General features: G+C 32.2%; 2 protein-coding genes across 5 annotated transcripts in view; both read left to right on the forward strand.

Moving 5' to 3' along the window:
- LOC148613703 (uncharacterized) overlaps positions 1-9993 on the forward strand; it is a 58666-nt gene extending 48673 nt beyond the window's left edge. For all 4 annotated transcript variants that reach the window (XM_088587225.1, XM_088587227.1, XM_088587228.1 and 1 more), the window contains one exon: positions 9857-9993. In XM_088587225.1, coding sequence (XP_088443351.1) covers positions 9857-9983 — 127 coding nt within the window. In that variant the 3' untranslated portion in view covers positions 9984-9993. The remainder of the gene's footprint in view (positions 1-9856) is intronic.
- Positions 9994-13127: 3134 nt separating this feature from the next.
- LOC148613704 (chloride intracellular channel Clic-like) lies at positions 13128-20704 on the forward strand. Its single transcript, XM_088587229.1, has 4 exons — positions 13128-13276; positions 13729-14076; positions 14919-15095; positions 17091-20704. The coding sequence occupies exons 1-4, from the start codon at positions 13208-13210 to the stop codon at positions 17331-17333; spliced, it is 837 nt and encodes a 278-aa protein (XP_088443355.1). The 5' UTR covers positions 13128-13207; the 3' UTR covers positions 17334-20704.
- Positions 20705-21376: the final 672 nt, after the last annotated feature.

A 21376-nucleotide genomic window follows, 5' to 3' on the forward strand; every position in this document is an offset into this window, starting at 1 on the left:
TTCCGACTGAAAACACCTTCTTATCCTTTTAATGTTTTCACTTATAAATTCCAGCTGGGATCCTAACAGGAATCCAGTAGAATTAGGATAAAGTTACAAAAAAATAAAATAGACATATATTGATGTTTTGCAGTATGCCTGCAATTTGTTTTGACTTGTATCTTACCTGTTTGACAAAATTCATCCATCTGTTACAATTATGTTTTACATCGGACAGTCCAGAAATGATTACTTTTCACTGTTTCACTGCTGGAAACCGTTTGCGTATTGATTAAACATTATCCCTGATTACTGGTGACAAAAGTTTGATTGAGGCTTAGAGCTATATCTGTATATTTTATCAATTGTACTGTATCAAATTGGAAGAACTATTTCAAATGGTTTTTTTTTTTTTTAGTTTTATAGTATTTCCAATTTAAGTATTTGAACAGTGGCTTCATTTGTTGAATGAAATCTTCAATCCTTGACATTTGGATCCATTTCTGTGAGCCAGTAGTTGTTGATCAAAGTTTCAACATACTTTTTCTTTACTTTAGTACAAAAAATGTGGAAGTTAAAAGTATATGAATTTGCCTTTCCTGTTGTATTTGTGTATATCAATTTTCATGGTACATCAACATTTCGGTAGATGAACTAGTGGATTTTTTCATGTAAAGCCACTATGTTTTACATTCTGTTGTGAATTTAAATTTGTGTTTTGACTTGACCATGAAAACAACAAAAAATAATAACCGGTAACCCCAAACATGAATTGTTCTTAAACGCTACAGATTTATTTTTTTGGCATTTGCGTCAGTTTGAAGGCTACGAAAGAATACTCTCATGTTTTGCTGTAGTTGAGGCAATTTCTTTTGAATAAGTTGCCGTTGATTTACAGCGACTTCCTACCGAACATTTAAATACAAATAAAGTAATACAAAGCAATTTTTTTCTCAACTGTCCAGTCAACAATAACCCTGAGCAGTTCCATCACAGACGAAAATATCTATGTCCTGAAGTTAATTGTTTTATGCATTATAAATATTACAGTATTCATATCTAACATAATATATTAATTGTACCGCAGATAACCGTGACCAAACCTAACTTTTCCAGTCATTTGATAATAAAATTGAGACACACATTAATTTTTGTGACCTTAAGCCCATTTCAGCCCATTTTGGGTATAATATCCCCTCTAATACACCATGAATTTTAACTATTATCTTAAATTGATATTCGCTGCCAGTACATTTACCATACCAGTAGTTAAAAACATTTACCATTAATTGTCAAAAATAGATTAATTATACACCTCTTTTATAGTCTAAATTTGTCTTATAATTATATAGTAAAATTAATGGATATTCCGTATAGTTTTTGTAATGCTTGTAAGTTTTACTGTGAATATTAATTGGCAAAACCATGCTTAAGAATTCTCATAGAGTGTATTAGTATTATATATAGTGACAGGGCATAGCTATGCACAAGCATTTAGCTTGAATACATGCTATGCTACCCAGTAGCAAGAAAAAAGGTGGTATTTATGGTTGTTAGTTTTTGGGCTAGTAAATTCATGAAAAATGTAGAAACCCAACATTGCTTTATCAAGCTATAGATTATAATGCAAACGATTCCCATTTTTTAAATGATTTTCTTTAGTAGTTCTAGAAAAAGAAACACCTTAAAACTAACTGCAAAAATTTAAGGAGTTAATTACTAGTAAGCCTAGTATCTCCTGGTTTGGTTGAGGAAAATATATGCCCCCAGAGCTTGTAGGAGAGCCATATTGTTTCTGCTCTGTCTTTCTGTCTGTTTATATGTCCAACATAATTTTGCAAGCATAACTTCACAGAAACTATTGCCCCAAATTTCGTGAAACTTTGTGGATAGAAAATGAATTTATGATCCGCTGAATTTTTATACCCTTTTAACTTAGGAAATGGAAGATTGGGGGAGTATACCTTTTTGAAGATAAAAACATACTTTGGATAACATTCTTTGATTTTTCCGCTATAATCTTGGTTCCCTTGAGTACTCTTTATTTCTACATTATTATGAAATTGTCGCTATTTCATATTATCCATTCCTATGCCTGAGAGTTAAAGTAAATGGGAGATGCTGTTGTGATGTTTTGTTATGAAATGTTTCACCTGATTGTCAGTGTACCATACATGTTTGCATTGTATATGAATGGAAGATTCAAGTGTAAGTGTTTGTAAGAATCAGGCAAAATGGGAAAAATCAGAAACATGCCTGTCAAAACCCCACCAATCTGACAATGTACTATCACTCAAGGGTATTTTCTCAATTGGAAAAGACCATTTTTTGATTTCTGCATCACTGGCTTTGTTCAGAATTTTTTCAATAGAATGTTAGAAAAATGAGTAATCTGCCATTGAAATGTTCATTTTCAGTGCATTTCAGTGAAATTGTAACTCAATGTACCAACATGATATGGAAAATATTCTCTTTTTTCTTTGATTCTGATGGTGGTCAAATTACAATATCAAAATGATGGGTTTTTTTTTCATACCTTGTTTCACCGACTGCCTGGTTTTTACAGAGACTGACACTTAACATCTGCAGAATTATTATTGGCATGACATCAATGTAGCAATTACAATTTTTCATCATAAGCTATGATATGAAAAATCTGTTTTGAAAACTTAAGGATTTTGTATAAAAATAGTTTTAACTGGAAACATTTCTGATGGCCTGATATATTCTTCTTTTTTTTTAAAGATCATGAAAGTGTCAGTGAAAACTGGATTTTTCAGATTTTTTCAGCTAAATATTGATTTCAGCTACATGTATTTTGAAATATTACGGGAAACTTGCATGAGGTATTTGACACCATATCTAGACAAAAGATATCTCATAATATACAGCATTCATTGGGAAATGTAAAAGGGTCTGGGTCTACTCAATATATCTAGGCCACTTACATAAATTTACTATCTAATATGGTAGGTAGTGTATAGCCCTCTATTATTTTGAGTCAGAACCATACTTAATTTATTATAAATAAACCTGTCCAACACCTAAGAACTTCTAAAATCTTGCAGAATGTGGAACAGTTGTCTCTATCCAAAGTTGAATGTTATTTTTTATCATCATAAAACCTTCTTTTGAAGGACCCAAATAAGAAATTTGGAAACAGAATAATGGCAGTTTTGAACGTGAAACAGAAAATTTTTTGCTTAGCCAGATAGGGCAACATTACAGTTGATATGATTGGAAATTGGCAATACTTTTAGCTTCAAAACAGTAGCTATGAGGCAGCAGGAGTAATGGCAAATTGATATAGTTGCTGATAAAATTAAAAGGCTGTCAGTGTGAAAATCAGGCTGATCCCATGATTTGGGTGGCACGGGGTAAATTTTATCCCTCTGAATTTTTTGTTCCAATGTAATGTATATATCATATACATGTCAAATAGAATAAAGTTTGTTTTAAACTGTAAATGTGTGGTTGGGGATGTGGTTTTTAAGTTCCCTAACAAAGCAACCAAATTTTGCTCAAGTTAAAAAGTTATCTCCCTTTTTTCATTGAATTTCAGTACTTTCTATGGAATTTATTTCTCTTCAATCCTTGCAGTTAATCAAAAACCAACATTCAACTTTGTGATATGAAATAGGAGAAATTTTTTTTTATAACAAAGTTTGTCATGTGCCACCAATGGTTTGGTTTTTGCTTCTTAAATAGTTCTTAATACTGTATATACCTACATGGTATTGTTTGTCATTACTTTAGATGTGAGTGTTCTTACTGACTTTAAAATTATTCAGTTATTTATATCATTAGGATCCTATCACAAAATCTAATGGACATAATATCAGCCAAATCACACTTGTGTGCATTAAATCAGCTATCTTACACTCTAATCACTGTAAAAATCACCCTTAATTACTGTTTAAGTGAAAATTTATAGGTTTTATTATGTATGGAGAGTGATTATTTTATGATTAACTATGGTGTGAGGATGTTAATTGATCCTTCTGATGCAAATCTTTTGGCATGTTTTTTTTATGGAGTGGGGTCATGGAGTGGTGTTGTGGAATGGCATCACGGAGTTGAATTTTTAATAGTACATGGTGTTGTGAATTTTTTTTTCTCCAAATCTGCAATTGAGTTTCTAAATAAACACATGCAATTTTGTTTTAGAATATTACAAAAATAGACAGTAATAAAAAAAGTTCCAACAAACAGTTATGTAACCTTCATATATTACACAATATTTATCATAAATCAAACATTTTATTTCAAATGTCAAATGAAAGTTTTCATTCCAAAAGTCCAGTCCAAGACTAAACTCCACAACTCCACTCCATAAAATAGATGATGCCAAATCTTTGGCAGGGTATTAATAAACGGGAAGGAAGGAGTAATTAGTGTCTAATAGGATGAAGGCTTTACAACAATTTATTTTGAACCATTGCTGGTATAGATAGAATACTTCATTTCTCATTATTTCATACCAAAGAAATGAGACGGTAATGCTATGACTTTGCTCATATTTTTAGTTAGGGAATGAAGATATGACTGGAAAAAAGACAGTTATTAAAGGAGTGAATTTTTCGAAAGTTTTACTATTGTCGCCTATGGGAAATAAATAGTACCATTCTACCTGTATTTAAGATCTTGTTTCAATGGCTGTGGGCCTGGTTCCCATAAGGTCTATTAAGAGTGGAAAGTTTTTTTTCTTTTTTGAGGTAGTGTAAGCTGAAGTAGGTCTGTGGGATATTTGGTGTGTGAAATCTAGAATTAGAATTTTGGTATTGTTATATGACACAATTGAAGTTTGAGCATTTTTAAAATCTTCTTTTTTGTATTTTGCTCAAGAAAATATATTACAATGTTTCAAGGTAGGTATTAAAAAACCCATTGTATTCCAGTTCAACTGAATATTGTACAAAATGACATACTACAGTAATGATGAATTATCTTAAATGTATGGTACATTTTGTACATATATTATAATAATTGCTTACATATCCTAATTAATATGCATATGACAATGGGTCACTGGCCATGTTTATTTAGTTATATACAGTAAAATCTCTCTGATCCGAACTATTTTCGGACTGTAGAATTTGGTCGGTTTAGACAGGTGTATGGTTTAGACAGGTTCAGAATGCATTTAAACATACACAATGGAGCTTCAAAAGTTGTCTGGTGTAGGCAGGTTTTCAGTTAATTCAGGGTTCAGTTTAGACTGGTTTCATTTTATGTATTTTGTTTGATGGTATTGCATGAATAGCCAGCAGATACATCTTTCTGACTGGAGTAGATTTTTATATTGGTGACAATCAAAGTAATGTCTTGCGGATCTATGTATAAGAAAGATTATCTGTAGCTCCTGTATTGAAAATTGTACAAATGAACAGGAAAACGGAAATAAGTGCAGTATTTATACAATAAAGTCTCTTAATTTAATTTCAAGCTTATGTGATATAGTCAACACTGTAAAAATCCAGTGATCTAAGAACTAGTTCATAATTAATTTGTGTTACAACCATGACCTTGATAATAGGAAAAAGATTGGGTTCAGCTACCATATATTTACTCAATCAAACATTATGAACTTCATTTCATTCCATAGGCGAAGATCTATTAACTAGAAGTTATCTCTCAGTCTTGTTATTTCACAAATACCTGTTTAAATGCCTTCACAGGTGAAATTTTATTTAGAAATGGTGTTAACATTATTTATTGCCTTTTTTATGGCTGGACAGTTCTTTTAGAGTAACCAATATATGGTGTATCAGAATTTTAGATTTGTGCAACAGTTGAGTCAAAGCTCATAGAAGTATTGGTTTATTATGTGTACCCTTACTGTCTGTCTGTCTGTCCACAACACTTTTATAAGCCAATTTCCTCAGAAACTGTGGCACCAAATTTCATTCAACTGTATACATGTAGGTACATTTATAGTTCAAGGACATGATAATGTGGTAATACATATTACCCTGAATTTATGATCCACTAAATTTTGTGGAAGTTTTGAACAGAGGAAGACATATATTTTTAAAGGCAAAATTAACTTTTATTTTCCTATGATGCCCCTGTACAGTTATATTACTACAAAAATGCTGTAGGTAATTTGGTATTATAACAGGAGTAGGTTAAGATGAAGATATGTGTTCACTGTTCAGTATTCACCACCCCCACCCCCACCCCTAAATACAGTTGAAGAAAAAAATTTAAATAAATCTTTGTTTTTGAAAAACTTATATATATCCTCACAAAATTTAATCCACATGGACTTTAACTTTTTTATCCAAAACACCATATCCAGCAAACATGATTGTGTCATAAAAAACTACTAAGGAGTGGTGAACCTTATAAGAGGGGGTGAAGGGGATGTTCATTTTTTTAACATGTAAACTTTATTTTTTCACAAATCCCCCCCCAAAAAAAAATCATACTTAGTTTTTTTTATGCCCTCCCCTTTCAAACCTGAAATTCTGTTTCTTACCCTTGATTTTGAAGGATATTTTACTATAAAATTTTATTGACCAATATGGTGCTGTTTACATATACTTGTAGATATAATTTTTTTTTTTTTTTTTTTTTTTTTTTCAGAAATACACTTTGTTTACATTTTCATAAACATTTGTATCATTCATCATTCAAAGAAGACATTTTACACCAAAGCTATCAAATCCAGTATTTTCTTTAAAAGGACTGACTATGGAATGTTGGATTAACATTTTATAGCCAAGATTTGTTTCTGTGGACCATTATTTCATTTCCAGTTCACATCTTGTTTACAAATACCTGAATAAGAAACTATAAATATTTGAATCTTTTCAAAGTCAACTTTTAATAGGTTGACTTTGCCAAAAAAGTGTCCTCACCAGATGACAACTTGTATGATCTTGAAAACTGTATCAGACCTTTATAGTTTACCTAAGATAGAAGTGTAAACAAAACTGTGGATGAATGGATGTTAATATCTATATACTGTATCTATTCGAAGTTGTCATACTCAGATGAACTATCTTTATTAGGCCATGGGTAAATAATTATATGTTTTCAGTTTGCCGTACCTAGTAACACTTTGTATCCTTTATTATTGCTATAGTTCAGATCTCTAGTCTACATGAGGTATTTAGATAAATCTGATCTAAAGAAGAGTTTCAGCCTTTTTGCAAAAATATTTCTAGGACTGTTTTTATCCAGAATTTAATATTCCTTTTTTAGGTTAGATAGGATCTAGCAATGATTTGATATACTTTAAAAGTACTATTGTTCGTGGAGTACCAATTTTCATGGATTTTGTGGGTAAGGTAAACCATGAAATTTGGTTTCCAACGAAAAGGTTTATTTACTTTAAATTGTATGACAAAGATCATCAAAACCACCAATTCAAAAATCCACGAACATGTGCATTTCCCCTAAACCACGAAAATTGATACCCTCGAATATAAGTACTTTTACAGTATTGAGAATATCTTGTTCAACCTACCAAAATGTCTTCTTCAATCTCCTCTCCAGTTTTCACTACATGACTTTCAGTTGGTGTTTCTTCACTTGTTTATAATGTTGTCACTATACAACTGAAAAAATGTTGAGAATTAACTGGAGAGGAGACTGAAAAAAGACATTTTGGTAGGTTGAACAAGACAATATACTACTGAAACATTCTCAAGAAATTTTTAAACAAATGTATCGAGAATGGCTAAATATGTAGAGGGAGATCTGTAGCAATCAAAAGACAAGATTTTTCATCCAAGTAAAACAGTTAAATTAAATTGTTTTTTGTTAGTTATATTTTAACTTTAAAACTTTTTTAATGAATTACCCGGTACTAAGTTCTTATATTTGATGATTTTCAGAAGGACAGGTACATAAGTTTAGAATAATTATAGATGTGTAGTGGCTGTCAAGTGAAGAAATTAAGCTAACATTACCAGTATAAGTTAAATTTTCAAAAAAGTATTTTCAAAAAAAAAATTAGAAATCCAGTTAATCATTGAAGTACTGCTTGGCATCATAAGGGAAAAAATACAGTGAAACCTACCTATAATGGTACCCTGAATAAACTGGTTACCTGTCTAAACCAGACATCATCTGAAGTCTTTCCATATCAGCTTCAATATTTTTTGGACTTGTGTAAACCAAGCACCTGCCTTCACCAAACAAGCCTCTAGGTTCAAAAGAGGTTTGCAGTGGCAGATCTAAAAGGGGGTGCAGGGGGTTGCATTGGCACACCCCCCTTATTGGAAAATTTTTTTTTTTTTCTTGTATAAAATTAACAAAAATTAGCAAATAATACCCTAGCAGTCCCCCCTGCTTTCTGTTTGTTTGTTTGTTTGTTTGTTGGGGTTTAACGTCCGAGCAGCAATATTTCAGCTATATTCAGACGACCCTGCTTTCTGACAAAGCCCAGCTGGTACCCCTCCTTTTCAAAGTGTCTGGGTCTGTCCCTGGTTTGGTTTAAACAAGATTTACAGAAGAAAACAGATTTTATCTTGAACCAATGACTGTTGAATGATGCATTACCCCAATACACAAAAAAATGAGTTTGATACGGTTTTTAAAGATGATACCTATGTATCTGTATGTTATCTTCAAGTTTAAACAAAGTATTTAAATCTGAATAGTTAAAGATTGTAGATATAGTCTACAATTCATCATAACATGTATATTGTGTCAACTTTCTGTACGATGATTGTATGCATTCACCACAGCTGTGACTAGTGTATAAAAAAAAAGTTGTCGTTATGGGTTGCTTGTACTTTTACTGTGGGGTATGACAATTATCTGTATAAATCTTTGCTCAGACTAAAACAATATTTTCAGTTCTGTTAGTTCCATAGTCATTTAAGAAAAAAAAGGGAGTTTAGGGTGTTTTTTGTGTAGAGTGACTGAAGTATGTCAATTCATTTTAGCATGTATTACAGAAGGAAGGGAAGGACTTGACTGAAACTTGTTTAACAAGGCCTGATCTAAAGGGGGAAATAAGCAAAACTTCTCCTTGTATTTTGCTCACTTCTTCCATTTATCTTTGACAGAGAGAAGTTTTTGTAATATATCACATGGACAAAAATGTCAATATTATTATTTTTCAAACAGAATTTACTATAACTTTTCCTTGTCTTCAATGTTTAGGTTATGCTCTGGTTGAATGAAACCATCTTTGCCTAAAGCTTAAGTAAACTTTTTAAAAATATATTATCCAAGATTTTTTATTCCAGTAAAAAATACAATATTTTTGTCATCTGGTGGATACGGCAATATATACTTACATGTATTCTGTGGACAACTTGCAAATTTATTTTTTTTGTCAATTATACACATATACACAGTTTTAAACTCTATTTATTTTCCTGCCTAATAGGTGTTTGAACATCCGAGTGTTATTGCTGTTTGTGAATACTGTATATATCTCAGTGGCAGATCCAGAGTTGTAGGTAAAGGGGGCCCAAAAATTTCTTAACAGGAACATTGGTGAGAATCAGGAAGTGAGTGTTTTTCATAATTAAACACACACAAATTTTCAACAGTTTTTTTTTTTTTTTTGTAAAGAGGGGGGGGGGCTCAGGGCCCCTGGATCCACCACTGTCTGTCATCGACTTTACATGTAACAGACATTTTTATTTGAATTTAGTAGTGGCTGCTGGAGCAGCCATATTCTATACAGACTCCTTCTTTTAAGCTTCTTGTATGCTTCTTTTAGCTTTGTTTACCCATAAACCATGTTGCATTCTACACAGCTACCAGGAAATATGGTCTGAATAAAGATGGTACAATGTACCTAAGTATATCGATACAAATAAGCAACATTAAAAAAGGAGGCTTGGCATGAAAACACTGAAAGAAAAACAATAGGAAATGTAATAATATTAGAGTGTATTTTCTATTTTAGGTGCCAAATAGGAAATGACTACTTCCAGGAAAAAGATGTGACTGTTACCACTGAAGTGACTAATGAACTTATGTTAAAACTGGATGTAATTTGTTTAAATTTTCTGTTGTCCGGAAATAAAAGATGATGGAAAGTTATCCTATTTACTGTTGATCTAGTTATACAATAAAGTTTTTTGTTCTGAAAATTATGAAAAGTGGGTGGTAATGAATGATTTAAAAGAGAGCCAGCTAGGTCCAGTGATTTCCAGTATTTTTTATGTATAATGAGAATGGAAATGGTGAATATGTCAAAGAGACAACAACCCCACCAGGATAAAAAAAAATGTCACATCAAGGCCACCCTTGGGTCTTCAATGAAAGACAAGGAAACCCTTACATCATCGAGCAGGCTGCAGCTGGCCCCAAAACTTCATTATACGCAGGTACAGTGAAATAGTTTCTCCTACATACTCCAGCAAAACAGCAACATTAAAGTAAAGAAAGACATACACATGTATAGAGGCTGGAAATTCCTGACTTGGGACAGGTCCAAAAACTATGGTGGGGTTAAAGGACTTTGGCTTGATCACAACCTCCCCCTTTTAAATCTGGCCACTGTGGAAACAATATTACACAATTAAACTTACCAAAAAATCAGTTCAAAAAGGTTTAAGTCCCTTGTTAAAGCAGAAATAAAGGAACTGATTATAGGTTACACAAATGAACAAACAAAGGAATACTAGCAGTTAACTGATAAACCATCTCCAGACCAGTTTAAACCTACAAAAAGTAATGTCCTCGTGTAATCTACCAAACTTTTCTTGCATGGGGGTGGCAGCTACCCCCCTCCTTTGGATCTGTCTCTGTTCCTAAATACTGACTTAATGCAAACCAGTTCAAATGGCTGCCAATTGATACAGGAATGGACCTAAGCTTACTTGGACATTATGAGTTAATAATATAATTAATAGTATTTGTACATCCCTCCTAAAAAAAAGAAATGTTCAGAATAGTCATACATGTAGCCATTATTCTCCAAACAACTCCCCCCCCCTACAGAAAGAAGAAAATGTTTTGGTAGTTCAAAGCCACCATTCTGTCAGTCCATCTGCCTGTTTTTCCAATTGTCTGTCCACATATCTTTCAATGCAACTCATCTTAAACAGCTGAATCACAGGCCCTTGGGACCAGGATTTTTTCTTAAACACAAAAAAAAATCATTAAATCATTTTGTTTCCATATTTGAGTTATTATGTGTCTTGTCAGACATGTCCGCTTGCTATTTAATGCTGTTTATAATATGCCCAGTTTTTCCTCTATCTCCTTCATTTGAGTTATTATGTGTCTTCTCAGACATGCCTGCTTGCTATTTAATGCTGTTTATAATATGCCCAGTTTTTCCTCTGTCTCCTTCATTTGAGTTATTATGTGTCTTCTCAGACATGTCTGCTGGCTATTGAATGCTGTTTATAATATGCCCAGTTGTTCCTCTATCTCCTTAGAAGGAAGGGGATAGAGGAGAAACTGGGAATATTATAAACTGTGAGCTGAATGGGTTATTCATGAAACTTGAAAGGAAGGTTAGACAAAGCATTCATGGTAATAACATATAAAAATTGATATGAGGCATATACAATGTATGTTAAATTATTGTAAGGGCATTCCTCCTTAAGGAGATAGACCAGGATAAGGGACATAACTCTTATAAATCACTGGAACATTTGTGTAAAACATTTTACATCAATCTCATCTAAGCATCATAGTAACTTGGATTGATTTCATACTATTTCAAATGAAAGCTTTATAGACTTTGGTGAAATTGAATATAATACAAACATATCACTGATTTCAAAAGTTATGTCCCTTACCCTAGGTCTACGTCCTTAAAAACCCTACAAATTTTCATAAAATTTATCAGAAGGTTCGACATTATATGTAAATTTGCATAAAGGAAGAACAAAATATTAGGTCACTTTCTAGAAGATATAATCCAACTTAAAGATTTAACATGATAAATTCCATTTGAAGTGGAATATTCTCGTTTTTGTGCCAGCTGGCTCAAAGTATTTTGTAGTGTTTTTACATGTATTTTCCCAACCAATACCAATTCTACTACAGGTATTATACTTTATATGCACTTTTTTCCACTATTATTGTTTAATTACCCAAACTCCAAAACAAAAACTTAACAGCCTCAGTGGTCTCAGCTACATAGGGTAGCTTGCTTGTCTTGAATACATGATTTCTAGGTAAGATCCATAGCCAAGTCATACCAAAGACTTTACAACTGATAGTCACTGCTTCTCCATCCAGCATGAGGTATTTTTAAAGGGGAAAGGAAGAGGACTGGTTGGCTCAGTGTCTGTGAATATGTGTCCAAGTTGGGTGGCATGCATACTTCCAGGCTGTTGCTTCTGTGAACTAGCACAATAAAAAAATCTGGCTCAGCATATTACACTAGAACAATCCAGGGTCTGTTTGATTGGTAAATCGCTCTCATTCTGAAATGCATGAAATATCTGCCATAGGTTGTTAAACCATAAAATCTGTCAGAAAACCACTTGAACATGCAAATGGAAGTTTTCTGTCATGGAAATCCACATTGAAACAAAACAAATTTCTTTTTTTATAGGAAATATTGATGGATTTAAAAAAGGTATGGACTGCATTATTCCATAAGGTAGCAACCATTTGATTTTTTAGTGGGGGCTAGTTTGAATGGTAGTTCCCTTACTTCCTCAATACCCCTTCAAAGGATATTTGATGATCCTGCTCATATGTTACAAGTAGGAGTAACTAAGCAACCAAATTATGGGTTCAAATTAGTGGTGGTCAGAGGTATATGACTCAATTTCAGATTTAGGACTTCTTACATTTTATTTACCTGGGTTCTGGGCCTTCAATCTTTTCCATTGGCACTATATTGAGGACTTTTGGTTTCCTTGAAGTGGGCTATTGATATCAACTTTGGAAGAGTTCAGGACCTTCCACTCTTGAAAGTAAATTTGAACCCTTGCCAACTTAGGCTAACTTGAAAAAAGTGTCTGTACGATTTTATCATTTGACTACTTTCTGTAACATATGTCACGTGAATGGTATTGACTTTGACATAATGAGTTGTAAAATGTGGTTTTAAAAAAACCGCATGACTACTGAATTTATTTTGTCCTGACTTCGTAATAAACAGGACTTGAATACACCATGAAACATTTAAAATTGCCCGCCGATTAATGTTCTTGTCACATGACGGTAGGTGCCCCTTCCATTACGCATGTGCTAACATATCTGCTACTTCCGTTGGGCGAGGTCCTGTGCGTCATACGTGATAAAGTGAGTGGATTTTCATCGCACTCTTGAATTCTCACAGAAGATGAGTGACGACAACTCTGCAAATGATTCCGTGTCAGACAATAAGCCACATTTTGAGCTGTATATAAAGGTTGGTAGTTAAAATCTTACAACAAAACATGGTCAAGTTTTGGCGCAAGTTCGATACTTTCACCTGTCATTGGTGTCCATGCACATGTAAATTATAACACACATTTTCACCCTTTTTCAGTTTATTAAAGGTCGTTTGTATTTTACCAAATTGTAAAATTATTTTGTAATTGTTGGATAGTGCGGAGTATATTACGAAGTTGACTACGGCATTGATTTGGGCGGATTGAGTTAACTCCCTTGTAACTTACTGAACGTTGCAGTATTTGACAGCTGGACAGCTTCAATTGCCTTCAATTAATATTTGTATGTTTTTAACACCTTACAGATTGAAACTTACAGAAAAACTTAAGCAATAGTAAATATATATTTGTTTGGGTGTATTTAAAGAACGTAGTATAAAAAAAATGTATTTATTTTGTTAATGGATGCTTGTATTCTCAATGATTTCAGGCTTCAGTAAGAGATGGGGAAAGTAAAGGCTCATGCCCAATTTGCCAGCAGTGGTTCATGGTGGCACATCTTTTGGCAGAAAAGTCAGATGTTCATTTCCAAGTATACACGGTCCCTGCTAACAATCTACCAGAGTCCTTCAAGGCCAAAACAATGAGTAAAACTTTCCCAATTGTTATTGGAGTATCTGGAAGAGACACAAAAGGACAAGACATCTCAAACTGTGTTTTTGATGACGCTGATGAAGTAGAAAAGTTTTTTGAAAGTGTAAATATCAGCAGACCATTGTTGAAGAGAACTGAAGCCAAGAACCAGTTAGCGCTTCGATATGTTGAGGATGTTTATAAAGTAAGAAAAAAATTAAGCAGTGTTGGGTTGTACAGTGGGATATCCATTTCTTTTCTTCTGAAGAAAGTAAAGTGAAATTTTAGTGAGGGAAAGTTATTACGTGAAGCTTGTTGCATTTCATATAGATACTAAAACATGATTTCTGACGGGATTTACTAAGTTTGGCATTGACATTGATTGTGGGAAAATTTCAAATAACTAGTTCTAGTTTGGAATTTGTCCAAGTTCCTCATTTCCTAGAACACTGTTTTATGTGTAGTCTTCAAGCACAAATGTATTTCTGAAATAAATGTAACATGTACATACATTTGTTTGTTTTAAACAATCAAGATAAGCTGATTTTATATTACAAACAATGATTATACATGTACTTCATGATTTGAAGAATTAATTCTTGATATTGTATGAAATTGAAACATCTACATTTCTTTTAATAAAATGACATCAATATATATATATAATACATTATGGGGGGGAGAATTAAATTATATTTACATAGTACTATTTGCCATTCTTTAATATTATTTTGTTTTCAAGATATTGGATTTTAATGGGAGATTATTAGGCTCGAATGTGATCTTTGCATTATATATTATTGCTCATAAATGTTGTGTTGGCACACAAGGTTGTGAACAATGGACGTCCTTGGGTTAGAAGTTTAAAATTTGAGAAACAGAACTTGGAAAACTTACAAGTGTACATTTGTATGTATCAGATAAAACAAATTTACAGGTACATTGTAGGAAAAGTGGTTGGTTAAATGCATTAATAATTCAAGCTTTAAACTTTTTTGTACTTGTATGTTGCTTTGTATACATTTAAGTACATTTCATAAATTTCAGAAATTCAATTTATTTCTACAAAACCCTAATGATGATGGCACGAAGTTGACTGCTCAGCTTAAGAATATTGATGGTTACTTGGGAGAGATGGAGACAACTTTCCTGTGTGGTTCATCACTTTCGTACAGTGATACAGTCTTGTTGTCACGACTGCAACACATCAGAGTTGCTGGAAAGGTAATACATGCAAAATGAACATGATAATGAAAGTGACCACGGCTCAGTTTCATTTAGAGTATCAAATTAAAGTTCTCCTCAGATCAGCAATACTGAAGGTCCATACCCAGTAAAATTTTGTTTCGTCCAGTAATAGTTGGAGCAAATTCTTAGTGATTACAAGATTATTGGTTAAATAACCAATGGAAGAAAAATTCATTTGGAATCACTGTCAAATTTTGGTCAATAAAATCACTTGGCATTTGAGATTTGAAAAAAAATCTTAATATGAGAGATTTTTTATGAAACCCAGGTCAGGACTCAAGCTACTTGAGAAAGACCAAGTGAAGTGAGTTTCCTAGGAAACAATAAATAATAGGAACTCTGAAGAAGTAGGGGTTCATGTAGGTCAGGTGAAAGTTTTATGGGCTTCATTGTTTCATTCATAAACCATATTTATATACAATCTGCAAACAGAGTTGGGGGATATATAGAATTTTTGTTTTTGATGCCTTACATTTTGTATATGTACACTTGCAGTATTACGATTTTCGCAAACACAAAGTGCATGTACATATATTAAACATTATTATGGGTAAGCTGTGGATTAGAACATTTAGTGTTCCTTATTTTGACTTGAGCATCTGATAGAAATATTTGTTTTGGTCAAATACATGTACAATATGAGATAGTTTTTCTGGATTTGTTAGACTTTGTTATCTAAGAAAGATAACTCTGATCAAAATATCATTTTTCTGCCTATTTAAGTAGGAATTTTTTCTTTTTTATCAAAACCTTTGGTATCAAAAGCTACAGAATTTTGTCAGAACAGGCAGAAAATATTGTTTTTCTTGACCTTACCCATTAATTCCCGTTTTTTTCTCTCTCTGTTTCCTAGTTTTTTTTTTTGTGTTTTTCCATGAGCAAAATCAAGATTGCAACATGTACATGTATCAGCAATGTTTAATATGATAGGGCAACTTCTAGTTGTTCATATGGAAAAGTGAGCGTCATTGGGATAGAAGTAACCAAGGAACTTGAACCATGGTTACAAATAATGTTTGAACACTACAGAAAGAAAATAGTTGCTTTCAATCAACATTAAGACAAGATTTTGTCTGTACTTCTGCATAATTATGGTCTCTAGATTAAGCATTAAAAAGACCAATAAAAACAAGTCTAGATTATTACCAGTCCGAATTTCCTCTGACCCTGCAACCGTCCTCTTTTTCATTTGGATATTAATATGTCGGGTTGGGGTCCAGAATGATGTGCCCTTCAAAAAGTTGGAGATTCGATGGTACTGCAGAGTACTGCACCTCCACTGCTTCTACTAACTTTCAAGTTAAAATTGTGGATGTCACATTTAACTAATTCAGTACCAAAATAAATTCCTTTATGCTGATACCATATTTGCAACAATAATTACATTTTTCCGTCAGGCGGAAGAACAATAAAGTTGTTGATCCATGTACTTATCAGTATTTTGTGGCATTTTCCTTTGATGTACACAAATCAATAATGCTTGTCACAGTGCTAGTGTACTTGCCCTGGTACAAAAATTACAGGTTAGTTTAAAACCAGACATGTGGAAAACTTGTAACAGACTCGACCTTAGATACCCATGGTTAAGCCAGTATCAACAACAATTGCCTAATATTCTGTATATGATGTACAGTTCAGAAAGAGGCATACTGTGAGAGGTCACCAAATTAATGGTACTCCTCTCAGAAAGTGGTAGTCGGTAGCATTATTGGTTATCAAGATTTCTTTAAAAGAACTCTTTGTATGTTGATGGGCATAACCTACTATGCAACTTTTCTCTAAATTGTAATCTTTTTCAGTAAGAAACTAATCGCAGGTTACCACCCACAGAGTGGTATACAGTGTACTACTGTCAGTAATCAGCCATTATATATCTCTTTCTATGCTCCACATCAGACCAATTTATCATTATTATCTTTCTCTAACCCTTTAAATCAATATTTAATATAAGATTGTATTACTTTGTTACAGGCTTACAAAGGCTATGAGATCCCCAAAGAATTGAGGAATATGTGGAAATATTTACAAATTGCATACCAGACCAAAGCATTCATTCAAACTTTACCTTCAGATCAAGACATTAAATTACATTACGAAACAAAAGCCGCAACAAAGTTAGAAAAGACAATTAAACTGGAAGGTACTTCTTACAGTACAGATGTTGATCCAGATTGTGTGAACGGAGACGTGGAACAACAAAATGGGGATGAATGAGGCAGTGTAATTGTACTAACATCATTTTGTGCTTCTAAAACAAGAACATGATGTTTCATCCCGAAGTCAACTTCTGGTTTTGGGTTCTCAGAACAACTTGAATGCAATATGTGTTGTTTGTTTTGATAATAGCAACATAGACTACATGATTGTCATGGTAATAGTTATTAAAATCTTCAGCAGATATGTGTCCAATTATAGTCTTTTTATCTGTCCTAATTAGGAATAATGTTATGAGTGTGTATAATGTACAAACAAAATAAAGCATAGATACAAATATGTTTGAATGTCAACACTTCCAAATACTTAATATTAAGACCTACTGTTTTTTCATGGAAACAATACGTGTGGTACATGTCATTGTACATTCTACATATGTAACAGAAAGTATTGTGGAAAAATTAAAACGTTGAAGAAGTGACTTGTAAATTAGTTCTGAGAAATCATTACCAGGGTCTTTATGGGTGCATTGTACAGGGGACAAGAGAATTGTATGTTATTGACTTTAGTTATTACTACGTGTATATGGAATCATGTTGTTTTTCTAATTCTATAATGGAAAATAATATACCTGTGTTTCTGCTTACCCTAAAGTTTTTTTTCTCAACTTTTTGACAAGCACTACTCAAGTCTGAATATGTCTACAATACATACCAGTCATAATCATTTGGAGAGAAAAAAGATTTGCCTACCAACTGAACCTAGTTTGTAGAGCATTTTAGTGGAAGCACAGGTAGTTTTTTCTTGGCCTAATAAAAAAAATTATTGAACTTTAAAGTGTTGGCCAAGATTGATTATTGATTTTTTCAGTTGCCTTTCCTCCTACTCTCTGTATATATAATTGGAAATACTAGAAATACAAATGCATGTACACAAAAAATGATTTCTAATAATATTTGCTTTTAAATTCAGAAAATATTGCATTTGTTATTAAAGAGGTGTGTAGGGAAATCGAGGTCTCAGTGTGTATATTTTGGGTTTAAAGTCTGTTTATGTTTAATAAATGGTAATACTTTCTGAGATTCAAAGTATATCAAATGTCTTCCAATAGGAATATTTCATGTTATAATTTATTTTCTCCAGCAGGGTTTTAAGCAAATGATTGTTTAAGAATACATTTAGATACCTCTCTCTCTCTCTCTAGAAAAATCCATGTTATAGGAACATATTACTAGTCAAATGTAGTTCTCAAGGGAATAACTATTATATCTTGTTGGCTTTCTTTAAAATGGGAAGGATTGGTTGAAATAATGTAAATTGAACAGGATTACAAAATTTTTAAGACATTTTCTTGTGATAACCATGGGTTTTTTTTTATTTTGTTAAAATGAAACTATTTTGTAGACAAAGGCATTGAAAACTAATACAGTAAATGTCAAAATAAGAAAATTACTAACATTCAAAATTTGTCTATACACTTGTATTTTTTCAACAGTGATGCAATTTTTTAAATACAATTTGTGATTTTTACCTCTTGTGTGATTTTTTACACACATTTTTGTATTCTGTTCACTATTGTGATGAAACAATAGTAGATTCTAATAATTTTACATCCCTGACTAGAGACAAATTATTGTAGTCAGGTTTATTATCCAGTGTGTACTTGTACATTGTATATTTAGAATAAATTTGTTAAAGTCACACGTACTGAGAAATGTGTATTCTTTGAAATGTTAACTTTTTTATGGGTCTTCATTATTGTTAAATTTTTATTTTTGCAAATTGTTACTGTTACATTGTGTTTTGTGTGCATTGTATAATTTTGTGTATTGTTAATTATTGATGCTTGGTAGTATACACGTACATTTAAATCGTAAATCATGGTGCCTTTCTCTATGACCCCATTCATTAGTCATGCCTCTCCTTTTTTTCCCAAAGATGCTATCTGCAGTGGTTAACCTTGAAGGGTTTTCATTGGTCTTGAATTTAGGTTATTTTCTTATGTTTAAAATTAGCATGAATCGATCTGTTGGCTTCATTAATAAGCATGCGAAACCTCATTACACTTTAATATAGCTTAGGTTGTAAGGAGTTTAAATTTGAGTTATTTTTAAAAGGGTTGTTTTGTGCCATATTCATGCATGTGCTCATACCATCCTTTAGAGAAAGAATCAATTCACAACAGCCGATTTTGTATTTTAGTTATAAAAGAAAATTTATAATTGGCGAGAATTGAAAAAGATGTTATCCATTCTAACTCAAGACTCGTGATGTGACAGACATGCACAGTCAACTTGTAACGTAAAATAAATGTAAGAAATGACTAGGGCTACTTTAATTTGATTATGAATTAGAAATATAAGCAAAATTTGCACAGTTCTGAGTTGTTGGTAGGTCACATCACTGGCAGAGAGCTTTTAAGTAACATACACGTCTGTATTTGCCAGATTTGCTTATTACTGGAAATACAAATTTTAAGTCTCTTTCTACATTATCTATATAGTTTCATTCAGAAAGATTTACATCGGGACCACAGTATTTGAATTTAGACTGTATATAGCTTTTTTAATTATTTTATATATCCTGAAAAAAAAACAAGATTGTAATCAGCATTTATACCTTAGTCAAGTTTAGCTAATTATTATTTGCAGAAAAGCCATTTCATGAAAAATAGCATTTGCTAGGTAAACATGTGATATGTTTCTATAAAAGGTCATCCCTTAAAAGGTTTTGTTTTCACTTTTGAGAAATTGTCAGTTGATGATTTGATTCTTTAAAGATTAAGGTAAATCTAGTATGTGTATCTATAAAAAGATTGTGCTTTGTCATTCGGTTTAAACAAGTCTTGAATCCCACCTCTTATTCCTCATTTTTAAAATCATCTATATTTAAAATGTAAATGAATTGTAAATTTTGATTTTTAATGCCAACTTGCCCTATAAAGATTTAAAAAATCAAACCTGAAGCTTGAAAAGTTGCCAATGGAACAAGTAAGAGATTAGCTTGAATTAAAAAAAAATCGATGTGAAGAATTTATTAATGCTACATGGAATTGTTTTACAAACTTGTATTGAAAATAATGAATAAATTAAATCTACTTTCACTTTCATTTTAACACCGAACTGTATGGTGTTCACTTTATATATTAATACGATTTTGTAGTTAACAACAATTTATAATACTGCAAATGTTTATCTATGAAAAGTCCACAAGTTTTCACATGTACATCAGATTTTTTGTAACAGTTTCTTATTCAGCATTTACCATTTTATAGTGCCTCTCCCTGTACTGTTTGTTCTAAGAATGTTGATCATCTTGGATATTCTTTGTTATTTAAAAAATGTATGTTGGAGAAGTTTTATATACATTAGAGTTGCTATGTTATTGTAAAGTCAGTATATATAGCTTATGAATAAAAGAAATGAAATTTAGCTTTGGTACTTTTTTTTGTAGTTTAGGACTAAATGAGAGATTTGGAATTTTGCCTAACTCAAAATTAGTTTTTTTCTTGAAGTTGAAATGCAAACCAGACATTAATGAGGCATAAAAAATAAATGTTGACACCATATAAACAGTGAACTTTTGAATTCATGAACAAACCATTAGTGGGGTAAGCATTCTCAGCATTCGAAAAACGTCTATTACATGTACATATTAGAAGGCAGATTCAAGTTTTTAGGGGGGTGAATATTATTGATATTTTTGTGTTCAACCATTGAAAAGTAATCAGAAAGTAATATACCGAAGTTGAGGTAGTATCAGTTACCACTACAAAAGGTTAACTTGTTAATACTACAGTAAGTTAACATATTTTTATCTTTTACCAGTATTCTTAGTAAATATGGAATAATGCTTACAAAAAAAACAAGAGCACATGTTCCCATTACAACTAGTTCGTGGAAATGCGTATTCAGACAAAATACCAATAATTTCACTGCACAAAATGGAATGAAAATGAGTTTGACCTTTAACAAATACGAAAACTGCTTCAATGTTGACACAAACTGTTAGAAAAATCTTAAAAAGCCGCATTAGCTGTCAAATTTGTACATTTATGATTCTACTGAATTTTGCTGATTCAATGAAATAAATTTGTAGCAATG

Source organism: Perna viridis, chromosome 6 (genome assembly GCF_037379345.1).
Source record: "Perna viridis isolate PV_CMFRI_1.1 ecotype Kerala chromosome 6, ASM3737934v1, whole genome shotgun sequence".
Taxonomy (NCBI): domain Eukaryota; kingdom Metazoa; phylum Mollusca; class Bivalvia; order Mytilida; family Mytilidae; genus Perna; species Perna viridis.